This window comes from Pyrus communis, chromosome 14 (assembly GCF_041283825.1).
Source record: "Pyrus communis isolate YQ-2024b chromosome 14, ASM4128382v1, whole genome shotgun sequence".
NCBI classification, from domain to species: Eukaryota; Viridiplantae; Streptophyta; class Magnoliopsida; order Rosales; family Rosaceae; genus Pyrus; species Pyrus communis.
The window spans coordinates 7161349-7178861 of NC_142578.1; the positions used below are offsets into that span (position 1 = coordinate 7161349).

The 17513-nt window shown below is 36.3% G+C and overlaps 3 protein-coding genes and 1 long non-coding RNA gene across 10 annotated transcripts; 2 read left to right on the forward strand and 2 right to left on the reverse strand.

The window, feature by feature from the left end:
• The first annotated feature begins 309 nt into the window (after window positions 1-309).
• On the forward strand, window positions 310-2405 carry LOC137713364 (WAT1-related protein At5g64700-like). Its single transcript, XM_088684411.1, has 6 exons — window positions 310-645; window positions 728-907; window positions 978-1233; window positions 1328-1486; window positions 1733-1884; window positions 2035-2405. Exons 1-6 carry the CDS (start codon window positions 473-475, stop codon window positions 2210-2212), a joined length of 1098 nt encoding a protein of 365 aa, XP_088540537.1. The 5' UTR covers window positions 310-472; the 3' UTR covers window positions 2213-2405.
• Window positions 2406-2993: 588 nt separating this feature from the next.
• Window positions 2994-9134, reverse strand: LOC137713363 (putative cinnamyl alcohol dehydrogenase 1). Of its 3 annotated transcripts, XM_068452654.2 has the most exons (8): window positions 8987-9095; window positions 8259-8354; window positions 7852-7965; window positions 7530-7760; window positions 7116-7401; window positions 6875-7025; window positions 6525-6759; window positions 2994-3223 (listed from the first exon to the last, which is right to left on the reverse strand). In XM_068452654.2, exons 2-7 carry the CDS (start codon window positions 8345-8347, stop codon window positions 6563-6565), a joined length of 1068 nt encoding a protein of 355 aa, XP_068308755.2. In that variant the 5' UTR covers window positions 8348-8354; window positions 8987-9095; the 3' UTR covers window positions 2994-3223; window positions 6525-6562. The 3 variants fall into 3 exon arrangements, with proteins under 3 accessions (XP_068308755.2, XP_068308754.2, XP_088540538.1); XM_068452653.2 differs by lacking the exon at window positions 2994-3223 and having other exon boundaries at window positions 6338-6759; window positions 8987-9134; XM_088684412.1 differs by lacking the exons at window positions 2994-3223; window positions 8987-9095 and adding an exon at window positions 8640-8909 and having other exon boundaries at window positions 6338-6759.
• Window positions 9135-9936: 802 nt separating this feature from the next.
• LOC137713863 (uncharacterized) lies at window positions 9937-12236 on the reverse strand. The gene is made up of 2 exons (XM_068453215.2): window positions 11862-12236; window positions 9937-10538 (listed from the first exon to the last, which is right to left on the reverse strand). The coding sequence occupies exons 1-2, from the start codon at window positions 12087-12089 to the stop codon at window positions 10311-10313; spliced, it is 456 nt and encodes a 151-aa protein (XP_068309316.2). The 5' UTR covers window positions 12090-12236; the 3' UTR covers window positions 9937-10310.
• A 110-nt stretch (window positions 12237-12346) lies between these two features.
• Window positions 12347-14555, forward strand: LOC148691155 (uncharacterized). 5 transcript variants are annotated; one of them, XR_015955556.1, is made up of 3 exons: window positions 12347-13413; window positions 13870-13954; window positions 14401-14555. It is a non-coding gene; the product is annotated as an uncharacterized LOC148691155 (long non-coding RNA). The 5 variants fall into 5 exon arrangements; XR_015955555.1 differs by having other exon boundaries at window positions 12347-13206; window positions 14401-14551; XR_015955558.1 differs by lacking the exon at window positions 14401-14555 and having other exon boundaries at window positions 12347-13002; window positions 13126-13206; window positions 13870-14183.
• The last annotated feature ends 2958 nt before the right edge of the window (window positions 14556-17513 follow it).

The following is a 17513-nucleotide window of genomic DNA, read 5'->3' on the forward strand; positions in this document are numbered from 1 at the left end:
GTCAATTATAAAAAGAATCTTAAAAATTCGTTTGTTTTTTGTTTCAATCCTGTATTTAAGGTGAAGTTGTGCTAACAATGTTGAACTATTCATTAAATTGACACAATGTGAAAGTTTCTTCTCACGACTCACGACTCACATATCACTGTGTCACTTAACTAGAGATGCTAACTAGGATATATCTCTGATTTGTAGGTATATATCCCTTGATTACATGTTCGAATATCATCAAATCTGAATTAGGACACCACTCCACCAAAAGTAACTTCCACTAATAAATTTCAAATACCTTCAAAGTTGAGATCTATAGGAAGATGTCAGGTTCTTTGGTAAACTGATTGTGGATTCCACTAGCTAATGCATGAACTCAAAAGAAGCGGCTGAGGTTGATCCTTCACAGTTATAAAAGCCCCATTTAAACTTCAAGCATATTATGCAGATTTCAATTTAGCACAAGAAGATTTTCATATCCATGGAAGGATGCACTCATTACTTGGCAATGGTACTGGTTCAGCTGATACACGGCGGATCAAACGTCCTTATAAAATTGTCCCTTCAGGACGGACTCAATCAGATTGTCTTCGTGGTTTACAGGCATGTTCTTGCGATGGTTTTGATCGGACCATTTGCCTATGTGCTTGAAGGGTAAGCATTCTTGCCGTTTTTAAGACTTTCTTATTGTACAAGATACAGCTGAAACTAATTCGGTAGTGGATGTGCTGAGCAGGACGCAGAGGCCTTCTCTCTCGTTTTCAGTAGCTGCAAATATTTTCCTGCTTGCGTTGTTAGGGCCTACCATCTATCTGAATGTATACTTCGCTGGTTTAGCATACACTTCTGCAACAGTTGCAAGTGCCTTGAGCAATGTTATCCCCGCTTTGACGTTTCTGATGGCAGTACTTCTTGGGTATATACTATGGCTTTACTTTGATTTCTTCTACGGTTTCCTGCTTTGTAATTTTCTTACTGCTATTCAGGATGGAGAAATTGAAGATTAGAAGCACTCGAGGCCAAGCGAAGGTGGCTGGTACAGTCTTCTGTATAGGCGGTTCTCTTATTTTCACGTTCTGGAAAGGAGGATACCTGTTTAAAGGTGTGGAAAAGCCACTGATAAGTGTTTACAACGCAAAGGGGTCTGTTGGTCAGATCAAGCATGTTCAGGAAAACTGGATCAAGGGTTCTGCTCTTATTCTGATTAGCCACATTGCATGTAGTGCGTGGCTAATCCTCCAGGTGATTAGAAACTCAATTTTAGATGGCACCGTTTATACAAATATAATGTCAAAACTTAGTTATATGTTCAACTTTGGCCTTTTTTGCTCCACAGGCTGTGGTGTCCAAAGTCTACCCTGCTCCATTGTCACTAACCACCATCATGTGCTTTTTTGCATCACTGCAATCTTCTTTCCTTGCCTTGTTTTTCGCAAGAAATCCAAGTTCATGGAGACTGGAGTGGAACCTGCAGCTGTTTACCATCGTCTACTTTGTGAGCGTTTTCTTCTTCATATCTTAATTATCTTATAAGATACGTTCAATAACATAAAATGTGAAAAATAACATGATGCTACATTGCTGTTGCAAGAACAATTTCTATAATCTTTACAATCATATTTGTTTTCTGCATATCTTAAAACATAATCCATTAATTTGATTTTGTTCTTCCATGTTATTGGGATAAGATATATTTGAATCTGTAAAACGTTCGAGTCTTCATCCAGTCCTTTTGCAATAGGGAGTTCTGACCACAGCATTAGTCTATTACCTGCAAACATGGAGCATCAGTCACAAGGGACCAGTTTTTGCAGCTATGTTTAGTCCACTTCAAGTCATTATAGTGGCAGTGTTTTCGGCAATTGCTTTCGCTGAGCGACTTCATTATGGCAGGTAACCAAAGAACACAAACACTTTCTTCCCTTTCCATCTTACTGCTTTCACATAGGGCACTTAATTCCTTCGTCGGTGCTACCAGAGTAGTTCTTCCTCAGAAATCTTAACGTTTTTTTTTTTTTTTTTTTTTTTTTTTTTTGTGTACAGCTTGATTGGAGCACTTCTCATTATTGTGGGACTTTACTGTGTGCTATGGGGAAAGAGGAAAGACGATCTTGTTGCTGAACACGCAGAGATGGAAAATGTGACGCTGAACGAGAATAAAGTGGTGGAGATTTCCATGAATGAAATTTCAGTAGTCAATCCTGCCACAACAGAGAAGTAACAAGATCGTGGAGACAAGTTTCTTTTTTTTTTTTTTTTTCGCGGTCAGATCTTAAAGAACTGTTGATGTAAGAAAAGTTATGTTTTATCATTATGCAGGAAGTCGGAGAAAATCTTTCTTATTCATATAATCTCTAGTTCCAACAATCCATATGAACTTAATGGTACACATCAACAAGAGAAATCCTTTGCTTTCCGGCATAGTTTTTCAGTAGCCTCTCAACAGCTTCATTTGCATACTGAGTTTGAATTATTTCGATCACCGGATGGTTTCCATGAGCAGCACAGAAATCTATCAATTCTTTGTGTTTCCTTTGTTCTGCTTACTGCACTGCCGGAAATGGTTTTCAGACCTGCCAAAAAGGTCGATGCACGGTGTTCACTACCCAAGAATTTGGCCTTCATGTTTCCCCTAACATGGTTACTGTATACCCCATTATAATCCAAGCAGTCGGTTAGCTTATGTAGCTACGGTCACTTAACAAGTGAAATATCTAACTAATTACCTCGGTCCCTTTGTTTAAAGTGAGAATTGTCATGACAATTATTCATTTCATTGGCACAATATAAAAGTTTTTTCTCACTGTGCCACTTAATGAGAAAGATAGTAAGAACGCTATATATCATTAATCTGTACGTGTATCTCTTGATTACGCGTTAGAATTTTCTCAGTCTAGATATAACAACTGAAATTATTTACCACTAATAAATTTAAATGCCCCAAATAGGCAGATGTCGTGGTTCTTTTGTGTATTGGTAAACTGATGGTGAATTCCACTAGCTAAACTATAAGATGTGTTGTCATGCATGAACTCATAAGAATTGGCTGGCAGCCTGGCATTGATCCTTTACAGTTACAAAAACCCCATTAAAGACGTCTAATTTAAACTACATTCCAAAACTATCTCACTGACTGAATGTGATTTGTGGAGGGGCTGTTGCAGGTGAGACTGGATGATAAGACCGGCAGGTGGGGGTGGAGGAGAGAGAGATGGAGATGGAGGATGAGAATCTGTAAGATATGGAGTTAGTCTAAGGAGAAATGATTTTGATTATTGTAAAAAGAATAAAAACTAAAACAAACATGCTGATTTATTAAATTATGCGACATGAACATGTCATATGTCGCATCAGATGATTTAGGAAATAGAACATAAAACATCTCTAAAGGAATACTCTATAAAGAAATAACATCTTAAAGTCATAATGTATGATAGGACCAAAAAAAATTATAACTTATTGAGATCAATTATGTATAGGAAAGAACTACATTGTAATAAGTTATAATTTTTCTTGATCTCATCTTACTTATCAACATACTAATAATTGTCAATCAGTACAAAAATATGCACTAGCTTTTTTTGATAAAGCCTCAGCACAAGGGAAATTTTTATTGATAACGAAAAATGAACTTACATCTAGTCAGGAGACATAAATTTTACCCTTCAAAAAACAGGATGGGGATTATCTCCCCTCCCCTCCCTTCACAATTTTTTTTTTCTTATTTATCTCTCTACAAAGATTAAATCTTGAACATTCAAAGAGGGGAGGAACGGGAAGGGCAAAATAGAGAAGAGAGAATCCTTGTTCCATAAAACAAGAAGAAAAGGCGAAAAAGTAAATGAAAAAGAAAATGGGACATAAACATTATACATCTAGGAACGAAAACAAAGAAAATAAGATAAAAAAGGGTGGACATGAAAAGCAAAATCACACATAAAAGTTTATGATAAACTAAAATATTTCTCAAAAGTTGTTTTTATAACAAACAATATTATTTACACTAACATAGTGGGAAAGTGGGTCAAGTCTCATAATAAGTCAATAATAATATAGTTCAAACTCATCTTTGGCAAGAATCGAACCTAAGACCTCTGGTTTACAAGTTGATACCACATCTTTGAGCTTGCGTGTATTTATGTGCAAAAAATAATATTCATTAAGGATAAATAAGTCAATAAATAATTATTTTTAACTACACCTCTATTAAATAATGGAAAAGGATCATCTCTGGATCCCTTCCTCTTAATCTACCAAATCAGAGAATCTGTGTCATTGAAAATTGATCCAACGACTGAAGTTATTATAACTTTTAAAGTGGGTCCCTGTGTGTAGCCGTTGAATCAAATTTCAATGATACGGATTCCTTAATTTGGTGGATTAAGAGGAAGGGATCTGAAGAGGATCTATTTCCTTAAATAATAACCTCCCTAAAGCTATAAAATTGATTTATTCCCAATGTTATAAAATTGGTTTTGTCCAAACTTTATAACCTTCTAGAGGTTTTACTATATTTAATTGTCAAAAAAAAAAAAAAAAAAGTTAGCACGTTCACTCGTGGAAACATTTAATATTCTTATCGAGTTCTTAAATGAATTTGACTAGCGTACTGCAGTAATTTCAATAATTGATAAGTTATAGTTTGTGTATATACTTTATCACTCATCGAGCACAAATTTTTGGTAAGAGGCAAAATTTGCAAACTAAATAATATGTCATCAATACGAATGAGCACGTCTATCTACGCTTAAGTAATAAATCAATCATCAGTTTTTATGTTCTTTAATTTTCAAAATTTTGTCTACAAGCATTACCTAAAAAAATCCATTTTAATAACCAAAAGCATTTATGAACGTAAGTAGAAAAAATTAAATGAATGACATATTAGTGTTTATAAGCACTCCCACATCTTCAATATCTTAGTACTCGTTTGGAAGTGCTTTGAAATAACTAAGTGTTTTTACTGAAAATGCTCTTAAAAGCAATCATTAGTAAAAATCTAAGTGGATCCTAAAAAAGCATTTTAAGTGCTTCCCGTAAAAAGCAAATATATGATGTTTCTTTCAAACGCACTTAAAATGTTTTTAAAATCCAAATTAATCTAACCAAAAAACGTTTTCAATCATTTTAAAAATAATTTTCCATACGAGTGTAAAGTGAAAAAAGACATGGTCATAACAAGAAGTTCATTAGTCCGCTCGCAACATGGGGGTTATCTAGGCAAGACTCAGTGGGTGGGGTTCGAAATGCAAAAGGGTTAGCCTGGGGTGAATTTTTTTTGCATGGGTCGTGGGGATGAGTTAGTCCGCCGGGCGGGGACTCTAGAATTTCTCCACAACAGCAGTTCATGTGAAAAAAGAACAGAGTTTATAATGATGCAGGGTTGGGAAAGAGGAGAGAGGAAGAGAACACGAGCAGAGAGGAGAGTAGAGGACGGAAGCAGAGAGTGACCGAAGGGACTAGCTAGTTTCATGGTTCACGACGTCTCTCGCTAAGACCGTCTAGCACAGTCCTTAGTCAAGGCGAGTCTGGCTTACTCCTACTAACATTAGTTTCGTGAAGTAACAAATATGGAACTGGATTAACTATTAGTCTAGTCCAGTCTAATGAGGGCTAGTGAAGGGAAATAAACACACCCTATCATTCCTCGGAGACAAATCTCTGGTAAGGGAGACTCAATTTGAAAATAAAATTTATAAACTAAATAATATGTCATCAATATAAATGAACATATTTATCAATATTTAAGTAATAAATCAATCATTAACTTCCATATTCTTTAGTTTTCAAAATTTTGTCTACAAATGTAGTCTCCCAAAAAAATAAACATTTTGATAACCAAAAGCACAACGTTAGCAGAAAAAGTTAAATGAATGCATATTAGTGTTTATAAGCACTCCCATATCTTCAATATCTTATTACTCTTTTGGGAAGTACCTTGAAATAACTGAAAGTGTTTTTAGTGAAAATGCACTTAAAAAGCAATCTTTAGTAAAAATCCAAGTGGATCATAGAAAAACAGTTTAAATGCTTCCTGCAAAAGGCACATATATGATGTTTCTTCTATAAAGCACTTCCAGTGCTTTTGGAATCCAAAATAATCTAACAAAAAACATTTTCGATCATTTTAAAAATACTTTCCAAACGAGTTCTTAAAGTGAAAATGGACATGGTCATAACACTCAACAGGTGGGGTTGGAAATGCAAAAGGATAAGCCAGGGGTGAATTTTTGTGCATGGATCGTGGGGATGAGTTAGTCCGCCGGGCAGGGACTCCAGAATTTCTCCACAACGGCAGTTCATGGGAAAAAAGGAAAATACAGTTTATAATGATGCAGAGAATAAATGCTAGATAAAATACATCTTTATTCATGTAATTCTAGTTGCTTCACACATTATCCAGCTGAAAATCCAAGATGCAATTCAACAGAGGTAAATGCACACCACTTTATGGTTGCCTAGGGGCTAGGCTAGGCGGGAACCTTTAGAACACTACTAGATATGCAAGCCATTGCCAGGGTAATGTTATTTACCATGTATCAAGAAGGGTAATTCTTATCTTTTATGGCCTTCATTTCAGGGAGCTTTCAATATCGATCACAAACCGGTACTTCACATCTTTCTTCACTAGCCTCTCGAGCGCTTCAGTTGCATATTGAATCGGAATTATTTCAATCATTGGGTGAATTCCCTGAGCCGCACAGAAATCAATCATTTCTTGCGTGTCCTTTGTTCCGCCTGTTACACTGCCAGAAATGGCTTTCCTCCCTGCCAAAATATAAATGCATGGAGTTGATTATACTAGTAAGTTTTACCACTACTAAGAGAGCTGGATACATGAAATGAAACCGTAATTTCAATCATTGGAGAAATGCTCAAGTACCCAGATTAAGGCTTGCAGGACTGAATTTGACTTCACTGGGGAATCCCACCAAGGCCAGAGTTCCGCCCGTCTTCAACAATGCCATATATGGATCAAATGGGTGATCACCAGATGCTGTATCAATTAGGAAGTCAAATGACTTCACCAGTGACTGCAGAGCAAACAATAACGGTAAACATAGTGTTCATGTGATTAGCTAAGAAAAGAAGTATGCTTTATAAGAAAATCTTTGTATTTTTACCGCCATCTGCTCTTGGTCGGATGAAACCACAAATTTATCAGCACCAAGTTGGCTTAGAGCTTCCTCTTTCTTGGATATGCTTGTGCTAAAAACTGTTACATTTAAACCAAATGCCTTGCCAAACTTCACTGCCATGTGACCAAGACCGCCAAGACCAATCACTCCTAGAGATTTACCAGGTTGGTTCATCTTATGGCGCTTCATAGGAGCATAAACAGTAATTCCGGCACAAAGCAAAGGTGCTGCTGAAGCCAAGGGATAGTTGTCAGGTATCTTGAAACAGTATCTGTAAAGATGAATTGGCAGAGAAATGCTATGAAATTGTTGCAAAGAAAAGTTCAACTTCTCTAGTCATGAATTATATTACTACAAGAATTAATTGATGCAAAAGCGTTAAAATCATACGATTCATACCTTTCATGGACAACTATGTGACTGGAGTATCCTCCTTTTGTAATTGTACCATCTGCATCAACAGCATTGAAAGTGTAAACTGAACCCTTTACGCAGTCGACTTCAAGTCCCTCATTACAATACTCACAATCTCGGCATGAGTTGACATAAGTTCCCACTCCAACATGGTCGCCAACTTTGAAGCGATGACAATTTGAACCTACCTCTTTTACAACACCTGCGATCTCATGTCTGGTTGCAAATAATCACAAACAGAACAGATAGATTTAGAAGGAGAACACGACGGTTACATTATTCATCGTCATACTGTCAGAACACATACCCAGGCACCAAAGGATACTTCGAATCTCCATGTTTATTTCTTGACCAAATCACATCAGCATAACAAATTCCGCAGTGAGTAATTCTTATGGAAACATCGTCAGCCCCAAGAGCCCTGAAGAAAGCATCCCACCCAAATAATAAGTAGAATGACTAGAATACAATGTCAAGGAACTTAATCAGCTTAAAACGCCATGGAAGTTACAACAGTTGATGATTGCAATTTTGCAACTAACAGTCTAAAAGTCTTCATCAATAAATCATGCTCAACCGCATTATTTTCACTCAGTAAGAGAACTTGGAACTTAACGAGTGATGCAACACGAAAAAGCCGTCATCTTCCAATTATATTTCATTGAGAAACTAATCAATGCAATATTGAGACAGTAAGGACGATTGAAAACATACCTGCGGTTGAATTTGTAATGGGATAGAACTCCAGATGGATCCCTTGCAGCATATCCAACGCAGTTCTCATTTGCGCCGTCGGAGCTCATGGTTCAACTATCAATCCACCATAAGCATATAGCAATCAAACACATTTTTTGTCATCATAAGATGATCTAGAAATTCGGACAAGAGTCAAAAGCACATGCAAGAAGAGAAATGGTTTTCATCCTCGCGGTTTATCCGCTTGCACTACCCCCTCTTGTTTCAAGCCACATGAACGAATAAATAAACAGCGAGTCCAGTGACAGAAACAAGCAGGGGAAGTGCAGCAGGGCAAAAATGGAGTGTGAAAATCATTTCCCCAACCGAGCAGAGCTCATTCACATTCAAAGGAAACACCTGTAAACAACAAAACATACTACTCCAATCCCCGATCTTCGATCACCAAACTAACAAAACTCAAATTTATAGATAACAAATGAGCTGGGGTTTGATTTGGGGTCTAGAATTTCGAAAACCCATTAGATTTCAGATTCAAATACTGCCCTTGTTTCAGAACTCAGATTCAAATATGATTGAGAATCCAACCCACTTAATAATCTTTGTTTTTGTTCTCAGTCATGTAGAATTATAAATCAGTTCTGTTCTTGCAAATATGAATAAACATATGAATTGCAGACGAAAGAAATCATAAAATTATCAAAGCAAGCGAAAATGGAGAAAAGTGAAGGGAAAGGTGCGTTTACCAGAAAAAGATACGAGCAAACAAGAGACAGATCACTTTTGTTTTTGCTCTCCAGAGAGTTCCTTGTCTTGTATTTATAGTGAAAAATCAACCACCTCGAATGAGGATCAAGAATCTCAAAAATTTTCAATTATATTCGTTCATCGTATATGTACTTTTATATTTAATTTTAAATAAAAAATTTATAATAATTTATAACAATACAATATACCACCTCGAATGAGAATTCTCAATGTATTCTCTGTGAGGATCTTGAAATCTTTTTAATTACATCCGTTCATTATATAACGTACGATCAATTTTGTTAAGTACTAATTATATTTAATTTTAAATAAAATAATTTAAAATAATTTCTGACCGTATGATATATAATGAACGAATATGATTAAAAAATCCATGAGATTTTCACAAAAAGAATCCAAAAAGATCATTTTCATCCACCTCGGCCGCTGAGCGGTTCTTGTCAGCTCTAATCTTTATCCATACAAATTCCCTTTTATTAATACCCAAATTATTCTTTTTTTATTAGAAGTTTAATATAAAATAAAAATTAAATATCACGGATGACGTTGATTTTTTTATGTTTTTTTCGTAAGCGTGATATTCAAGTGATTCAAATAGACTTGATAATTTTTTAAATGATATGTTAATCTGACAAGAGAATAACATGTTTTGTGTCAAACCATTATCGAGTTTAATTGTTAACGGGTCACCCATTAAGAACTTTGTTTACGAGTCGGGATGTTATTAGGTTATCCATGAAGAACCTGTTAAAATAACAGATATGACACAAACACGACCGGTTTGTCAAGCCTAAACATTATATATGATAATTTCTTGCATGACCCATTAACTTCCCATGAAATAACACGACTCATTAACGAATCAAGTCGTTATCCGGTCACCTGCCAAGAACTCGTTAGAATAACGAGTTTGACATAACACAATCAATTAAAATAATGTACATGACACGAAAACAACACAAACACAAAAAATATGATCCGCTCGTCAAGTCTAGATTCAAATTCAGTACCTCACGTGATACTAGTCCCCTACATGATGGCGCATATACTATTATTTCAAGTTTCAACGATCCAAATTGTCAACCTAATCACCACCAGACCTTAACTCAACGAAAAATATAACGAAACTGATCAAGATCTTTTCAAAACGACCATAAATTAATGAAACAGCTATTGATAGCAACACCAATGGGAAAAGGAAAAGTTGACTCATACAGCCGACGGGAGCATTGAAATTGCAATGGAACACACTAAGCAAGGGTTCCAAGCCGAACGTGATGGCTTAGACACAGAATCACAGACCTATTTCTTTTGCTTCTTCCGTTTAATGGAAGGCTTCCTATGTTGCAGCCTTACTGCTGACGATTCTCTAAATTGAGTAACTTCAGCGTCTTCAGGCAGTGTGCATAACAAGAATTTTTTGGTCGAACCAACTTGGTTGGGGAACAGCTTCAGCATCTTCCTTCCCCTCATCCATTTGAGCATTATCTTCATGTGTGTTTTGCTCATCAATCCACTGACACCAGACTCCTGAATTTTGCAAATAAAGCCCTTTTTCAGAAACATGAACTGATGAAAATTCAGATGATTAACTTTATATTCATATTCCACATTTATTCTTTTATCTTGAATAAGGAAAGAAATATATGTCCTCTTTTCGCTGGAGGGCTGATAACAAGCAAAGCCACTGAAAACTACCCATTTCCCATTGAATAATAATGAATACATGAAACATTTTGCCCGGGATGTACAGGTGCTAATACGTAAGTCTATACTGGAACTTGTCGATACAGACGTGGTAAGGACTCTATACTAGGTATCAGTAGACCAGGTACCTCTTACATTATAATACACTGCCTTTGCTTTTGTAAGGAACGCTTATCAGCAAACAAATTCTAGATATGGTTGCTTTGTATCCCCGGAACAGTAGTATCCAAAAAATCTTCAATGATTTATACAGATAAAAACATCAACAAAATGAGAGAGGTAAACCAGAAAAGTTTTGCAAACTAGTACAAGAAAATGTATGCATAAGATGGAATTAAAAATCACTGCACTATAATACTTTCATTGCTGTATACTACAATACCTTCATTGTTGTATCACAAATACAAAAAAGTTTAGCATCAAATCAAGAAGCATGATAAATCCGAACAGAGGTTTTAGCATTTCTATTTTATAAGCCTTCATTGAGGGGATAAAAACACAGATGTCGGTGCTTTATTTTCTGAAACTTGCAACCCTTGTGGTTTTCTCAGTTATACTCATAATCTCAAATGTTAGTATGAACATAAACCATTCGAGTTACTTCGAAGACAGCATCATCACCTTACAAGTTGAAATTTTTTATCCCGCTTTATTAGAAACTGTTAAAACCAAAAGGGAAGAAAAAGGAAAACCAAAAGGGAAGAAAAAGGCCCTCAATCTCCTGTCCCCCTTAAAACTTGTTAAATCGAAATTTAAAAGTTTGTATCATGATGAACAGATCATCCTCCTATTGCAATTCGAGCTATCCTACATTAGTCACACCAGCTAGAAAGTATAGCCAGCCAACGATACAGATTATCCTACACTAATCAGTGGCAAGTAAGACTAATCCTCGCTGCATTAATATGGCTATATGAAGCATTTGAGGCCAGACTACATGACCCCAAACACCAAATACACTAACTGAAATCCCGTTTTTCATCATACCCAATTGATAAAATATCATCCACAACTAGGCAGTGATTAGAAATGAAAATTCCCAAATGGGAAGAGTAAATTTTCCAGCTTTATCAGATTCATATATATGAAAAAAAAAAAAAAAAAAATGAAAGAAATAAAAAGTACTTCACAGAAAGGGTGATAAACCTTAGCCTGAACCCAAGTATTGGGGATGGTCAGAGGGCCATGCTGCTTGACGACGTCGTATAGATCACGAGCGATGGAATTAGCTTCCGGAAAGCTCACTTTTGGGTTGATTTTCCTCAGATTCTCCGCGCGGCTACGGGAGAAATGCCTGACAAACGCGGTGGCGCTTGAAATCAAACCACTTCCGGTTAAACTAGAAGGTCTAAACGCGCCGCCTCCAAACCACATCTTCCGATTCGATGAATTCACGACTCAATCGCTCCTTTTTCTTCAGTTCGTCTTCTCCGATGGAAAAATGGAATTAGATCAGGGGTTTAGCGGAACCAAAAAACCCTCTTTCATCAGGAACAGAGCACGTGTTTCTCACGTGGATTTTTTATTGGTATACTTCGGCGTGAATAGTGAATTGAATTTTCTGAGTTTTTAACTTTTATTTGCGGCTTGAGATGTATTTTTGAAAAGAGAATGACGGGAGAATCAAATTATTTTATATACTAAAACTCAAACTCCCCTGGTACTGTTCTAGAACAGTAAAATGGCGAAACAGCCCCTCAAAATTTTTCGTCCTCTCCATTTTGGTGTTGCCTTTCTACAGTAACAAGACCGTTTTGCCCTTATGGTTCTACGTGTCTTTCATCACTGGGTGCTTTGGCTTCAGTTGTTCAAGATATTTCTTTCCGTTTTCCTCTCTTGCATACCTCGAGTTAGTTCGTTTGTCGCCGCCTATTTCTCTTCGCCTGGGATTCTATTTTCTGTCGTTGTGCTGCTTCGTTGATTTTGTTGTTCTTCGATTACTTATCAGAATTGTTAATTTCGGCCTTTTTTTTTGGTTCGATTGGAATTATTTTTTGGCTGATTTGATCACTGTTTGCAAGTAAGTGTTGTATGTTTCTCACCGAACTAGGTTTCAATTTTCTACGTTTTCTTAGATGGTTTTTTAGAATATCTGATGTGGTTTGGTTTTTGGTTTCAGAAATTTGTACCAATTTGGTTTCGATTGGAATTTCTGGGCTCATCTAATCCAACATTTCCAGGTGAGAAAGTTGCTTAAATTTTGATCTTTATTCAACTCAGGTAAGCTTCTCCAGTATTTCAGATTGATTTGAAGGAATTTTTTGCCCAGAAAAGCTAGGGTTTTCTGGTAAGTTTTTCAAGTCTTACATCTTGGGGGTTTTGTTTTGTTCAAATATGGGGTTTTGTGATTTTGGATTTATAAATGGATTGAAATTTCTTTTTTTTTTTTTTTATTTCACCTCCCACTCAGAACCTGATACTCGGTGACCTTTAGAGCAGCTTCATTCTCTCTTCTTCTCCGACCATGGTTGCTGATCCACAGGGCATGAAGGTGAGTTTGATATTGGCCATATTTTTTAGCTTTGTCAGTGCATCTAATTTATTTTTTTGGATTGGTGGTTTTCAATTTGGGGATGAATATTGTGTTTAAAGCACATGTCGTTCTGACCTTTTCGTTTATGAGGAACAAACACGCTTGCTTATTTAAGAGCCAAACTGTTTAAGTTGCTGAAGGTGCTGACCAAGTGGTGTTAAAAAGGTCTTCCATTATAATTCCCGCCTGATTAATCTTATTCCATCTTGAGATTGGATGTCCTGTTGTAATGTCCATGAGATTGAGTCAAAAGCTCCACCATTTCAAATTATTTCCCATGTAAATATTGAGAAGAAAAGAAAACAAGTTTGAAATTTTGTTGTAATAATTGGTGAGAAAATGATATTAGAAAGTGTGTAATTTGGGAGAGAAGTCGCAGTTGGTAGGAATAAAAGGAGATAAAAAGATTAAACTTGATGATATTTACAGTGTAAAAAAAGAGTTGGTTTTGCTTACAAATGAGGAACTTAGTCCACTGGTGTCAATTGCAGTAAAAATGTTTTTGATGGGAATTAGCAAAATGGTTAGGCTAAATCTTGAGAAAATTTGAATTTTTTTTGGTATTTGGCAGACATTTTTAAGTGATTTTTATGGATTTTTTTATTGTTGCTGCAATTACAGATCATTTGATGAGTATGAAGGGTAGAAGTTGCTTAGAACCAGTTCAAGCTCTAATCATTTAGCAATCAAATATCCTCAGTCATAGGTTTGGGCCTTACCTTCTGTATTTTAATGTTTGTTTTATACCATTTCCTACATTGTTTTGTTGTTTTAGGTTGTAGATGAAACGTAAAGTGTTATTTATTCCAAGTAAAATTAAAAAGGAAACTAGGTCCCCTTCAAAATGCATGGAATAAGCCTATGGGTTTTAACTTGGTTCTTAAATTATTTTTTCAGTGATAAAATCAATTATCAATGTTTACATCATTTGTCAAGTGATAAATAAGTTGACATATTATATTTATTACTTAACTTTTGTTATTAAATTGTGAGCTTGACTGTACAAATCCTTCATTAATCTTTCTTTTATGTGGAGGCCAAATCACAGGAAGTTTTACCCTTTTTTATGGATAATTTGAAGTCTTTTATGCAAATTGCAAGTTATTTTTACTTTATTTGATATTTAACATTCTAAATTACATTTAAACACAGGTACAATGTAACCTTCTTTCTTGAAGATGAGACCGATAATGAGGCAACTACAATGTCTCACAAAAAAAAAAAAAAATCATAAGACCTCTTTTTTATCAGTGGCAAAAAAAGGTTACACCCTACTAAATAATATCTTTTCCTATATTTACTCTTTTGTAACAGTCTTTTATACCTTGGAAACATAATTTTTCATATGATTTTTAATCCCGCAGCAACACGCGGGCAATGTTTTCTAGTTAGTTTCTATGGATTTCAAGTATTTAGGTTGTTTAGTTGGCAAAACCAATCTTGCTTGCACGATAAAAGAGTCACCGCTTTATCTTTCTGTAGAATTAAATTGGCTAAAGGTGTGCGTTCATGAATCCATACTAAAATTTTAATTAGTTCTTGTCAATATCTATGCCATAAAATTAAGAACATAAATCTGGTAGCCCAAACAAGATGTACAAATAAGAACACGAGTACTTTTGTACTTCATGTTTCATTTTTTTTGTTTTCTTGTTAAGAGTTTCATGAAACAATTAGTTGTATTTCAGACTTTCATTAATAAAATGCTCTTTATTATCAATAAAACGAGACAAATAAAATTTATGTTTGTAGTTTGAGACCGTTCATGATTTCCTAACCTATAACTTTCAACATGCCAGGATCAAACTGAGACAAACAAAATTTATGTTTGTAGTTTGAGGTGTTCTAGACTCTAGAATGCCTAGAATCATCAAATACGCAAAAGCATTGAGATTGAGCTTGTTCATATCAAGCTCCAACATGTCCTTTCTTTTCCAACACTCTCTCAACGCCTTGATGCATACGGTAGGAAGCACTTTGTGAACAAGACAGCCTTCCACAAGCCACCTTGCTATTTCCACTCCATGCTCAAACAGACCAATCAAAGCGGCAATCTCTCCGTCGCGGCCGAAAATCTCACACCCTGTGTTGTTAAAAAACGCCTCTAATTTCACCGGGTCCATGAGGCAGGAGACGGCACTTGATCTGGGTGAGCATTAGCCCCTTGTTTATCCTAAAATTTGAGCAAAACCCGCCCTCCTGAATCCCGGTCTTGATAATGTCGTAGTACGCATCGCACCTCAGTACTTTGATTGCTTCGGGCGTGAAAACCCCGACCGGTAGAAGCTCAAGAACGCCATTACCCCTAGCGAATATTTTCAGGTCCTTGCAGTTGTCGAGACATTCATGCAACTCTTGATCAGACTGAAAGTGCATATAATTTCGTACAATTTGACCATCGGCCAAGCCATGTGCAAACATTTTACTAGGGTTTTCGAGAAGGGCATGGAGAAAGAGTGTTAAAACCCAAACCTGCAATGGTCTCAACCTACCAGTGTAGCAATGGCGATGGAAGCAATGGAGAAGATGAGTTGAGAGAAAGAGAATATTCCATTAGTTTTTCAAAGCATACCATTACAAACATTTCGAAATAACAAATATACCTAGCACCAACATTCCCCCCTCCCAAATGTGTGAATGCCAGCTGGACACTTAACCAACTAATTAAATTGACTACCCAAAAGACTTAAGCTATTACACTCAAACCCCAATTCCACAAACTCTTACAATTTAGTCCAATACTACTAATACTAATTTATCCTTGTGACTGAAATAATTATCAAACCTAGTTCATAACAATACTCCCTTCTTCGAACAACCTTGTCCTCAAGGTTCTAAAGTGGAAAATCTGGGAACTTATCCTTAAGCTCTTCGAAATCCTCCCAGGTTGCATCAGTTTCCTCTTGGTCCTTCTATTGCTCCAGCACTTGTACACTAGCAACACTACCCTTTTTGTACATTCTTTTAGCAAGAATTGCTTGAGGAATGTTATGAGAGAACCCATCTTCTATGATTTGAGGAAACACAGATTGTGGAGTGATTACAGAACCTAGTTGTCTCTTGAGGCAACTCACATGAAAGATAGGATGAATCTTAGTTTCTGCAGAGAGTTTTTACCTTGTTAGCCACCATTCCAACCTTCTCCTCGATTTCATAAGGGACATAGTACCTTGGTTGTAGCTTGTGGTAGCTATGTGGAGCTAGAGCATGTAACTAATAGGGTACCAACTTTAAATAGACAACTCTTCAACTTCAAAATGCCTTTCAGTTTTCTTTTTGTCACTATATTGCTTCATTCGATTCTATGCCACTTCCACGTTTTTCTTCAACACTGCTAACACTTTATCTCTGTCCAATAAACCTTGTTCCACAGCTTCTACCTTTGTAGTGCCTAACTCATAAGGGATTACTTAGGGTGGAGGGTATCCATATACTAACTCAAAATGAGTATGTTTTGAGGAAGTGTGAAAGGAAGTATTGACGCACCACTCAGCCCATGGTAACCATTAAACCCATTTCCTAGGCTGCCCTCCCACAAAGCATTTTAGGTAGGTTTCCAAAAACATGTTCATTACCTCAGATTGCCCATCACTTTGGGGGTGGTACCCTAAGTTCATGCATAGCTTAAAGTTCTGTAGCTTAAAAAGTTCCTTCCAGAAAGCATTTATGAAGACTGGATCTCTGTCACTCACAGTAGAGCTATGAAGTTTGAAAATGTATTCTACAAAGAGTTGTGCTACTGAAGAGGCAGTGTAGGGGTGTGACACTGGCACAAAGTGAGCATACTTTGAAAGCCTGTCCACCACCACCCATATCACAGATTTCCCTTTGCAATTGGGTAGACCTACTAAGAAATCCATATTGATATCACTCCATACTCTCTATAGGATTGGGAGTGGTTGCAACGACCTAAGAGGTGAGATATTTCGATTTTGTTTTGTTGAAAATTGGAACACTCAGATATGAATTTCTAAATATCATGTTTAATACCCTTTTAGTAAAAACTCATCTTGATCCTCTGATAAGTCTTGAGCACACGTTGATGACCTGAAGATGGAGTTAAGTGATGTTTTTCAATAATTTTTGCTCTCCATTCAGAAGGAGGCCCCAACATAATTATCTTCTTGTAACAAAGAAGACCATTATCAATATAATACCTTCCTAGCTTTGAACTACTAGAACCATCTTGTAGGGCCTGAGCAACATCCTTCTATTCTCTATAATCCACTCATCATGTTCATTGCTTCTCCTTAAGTCATCTATGC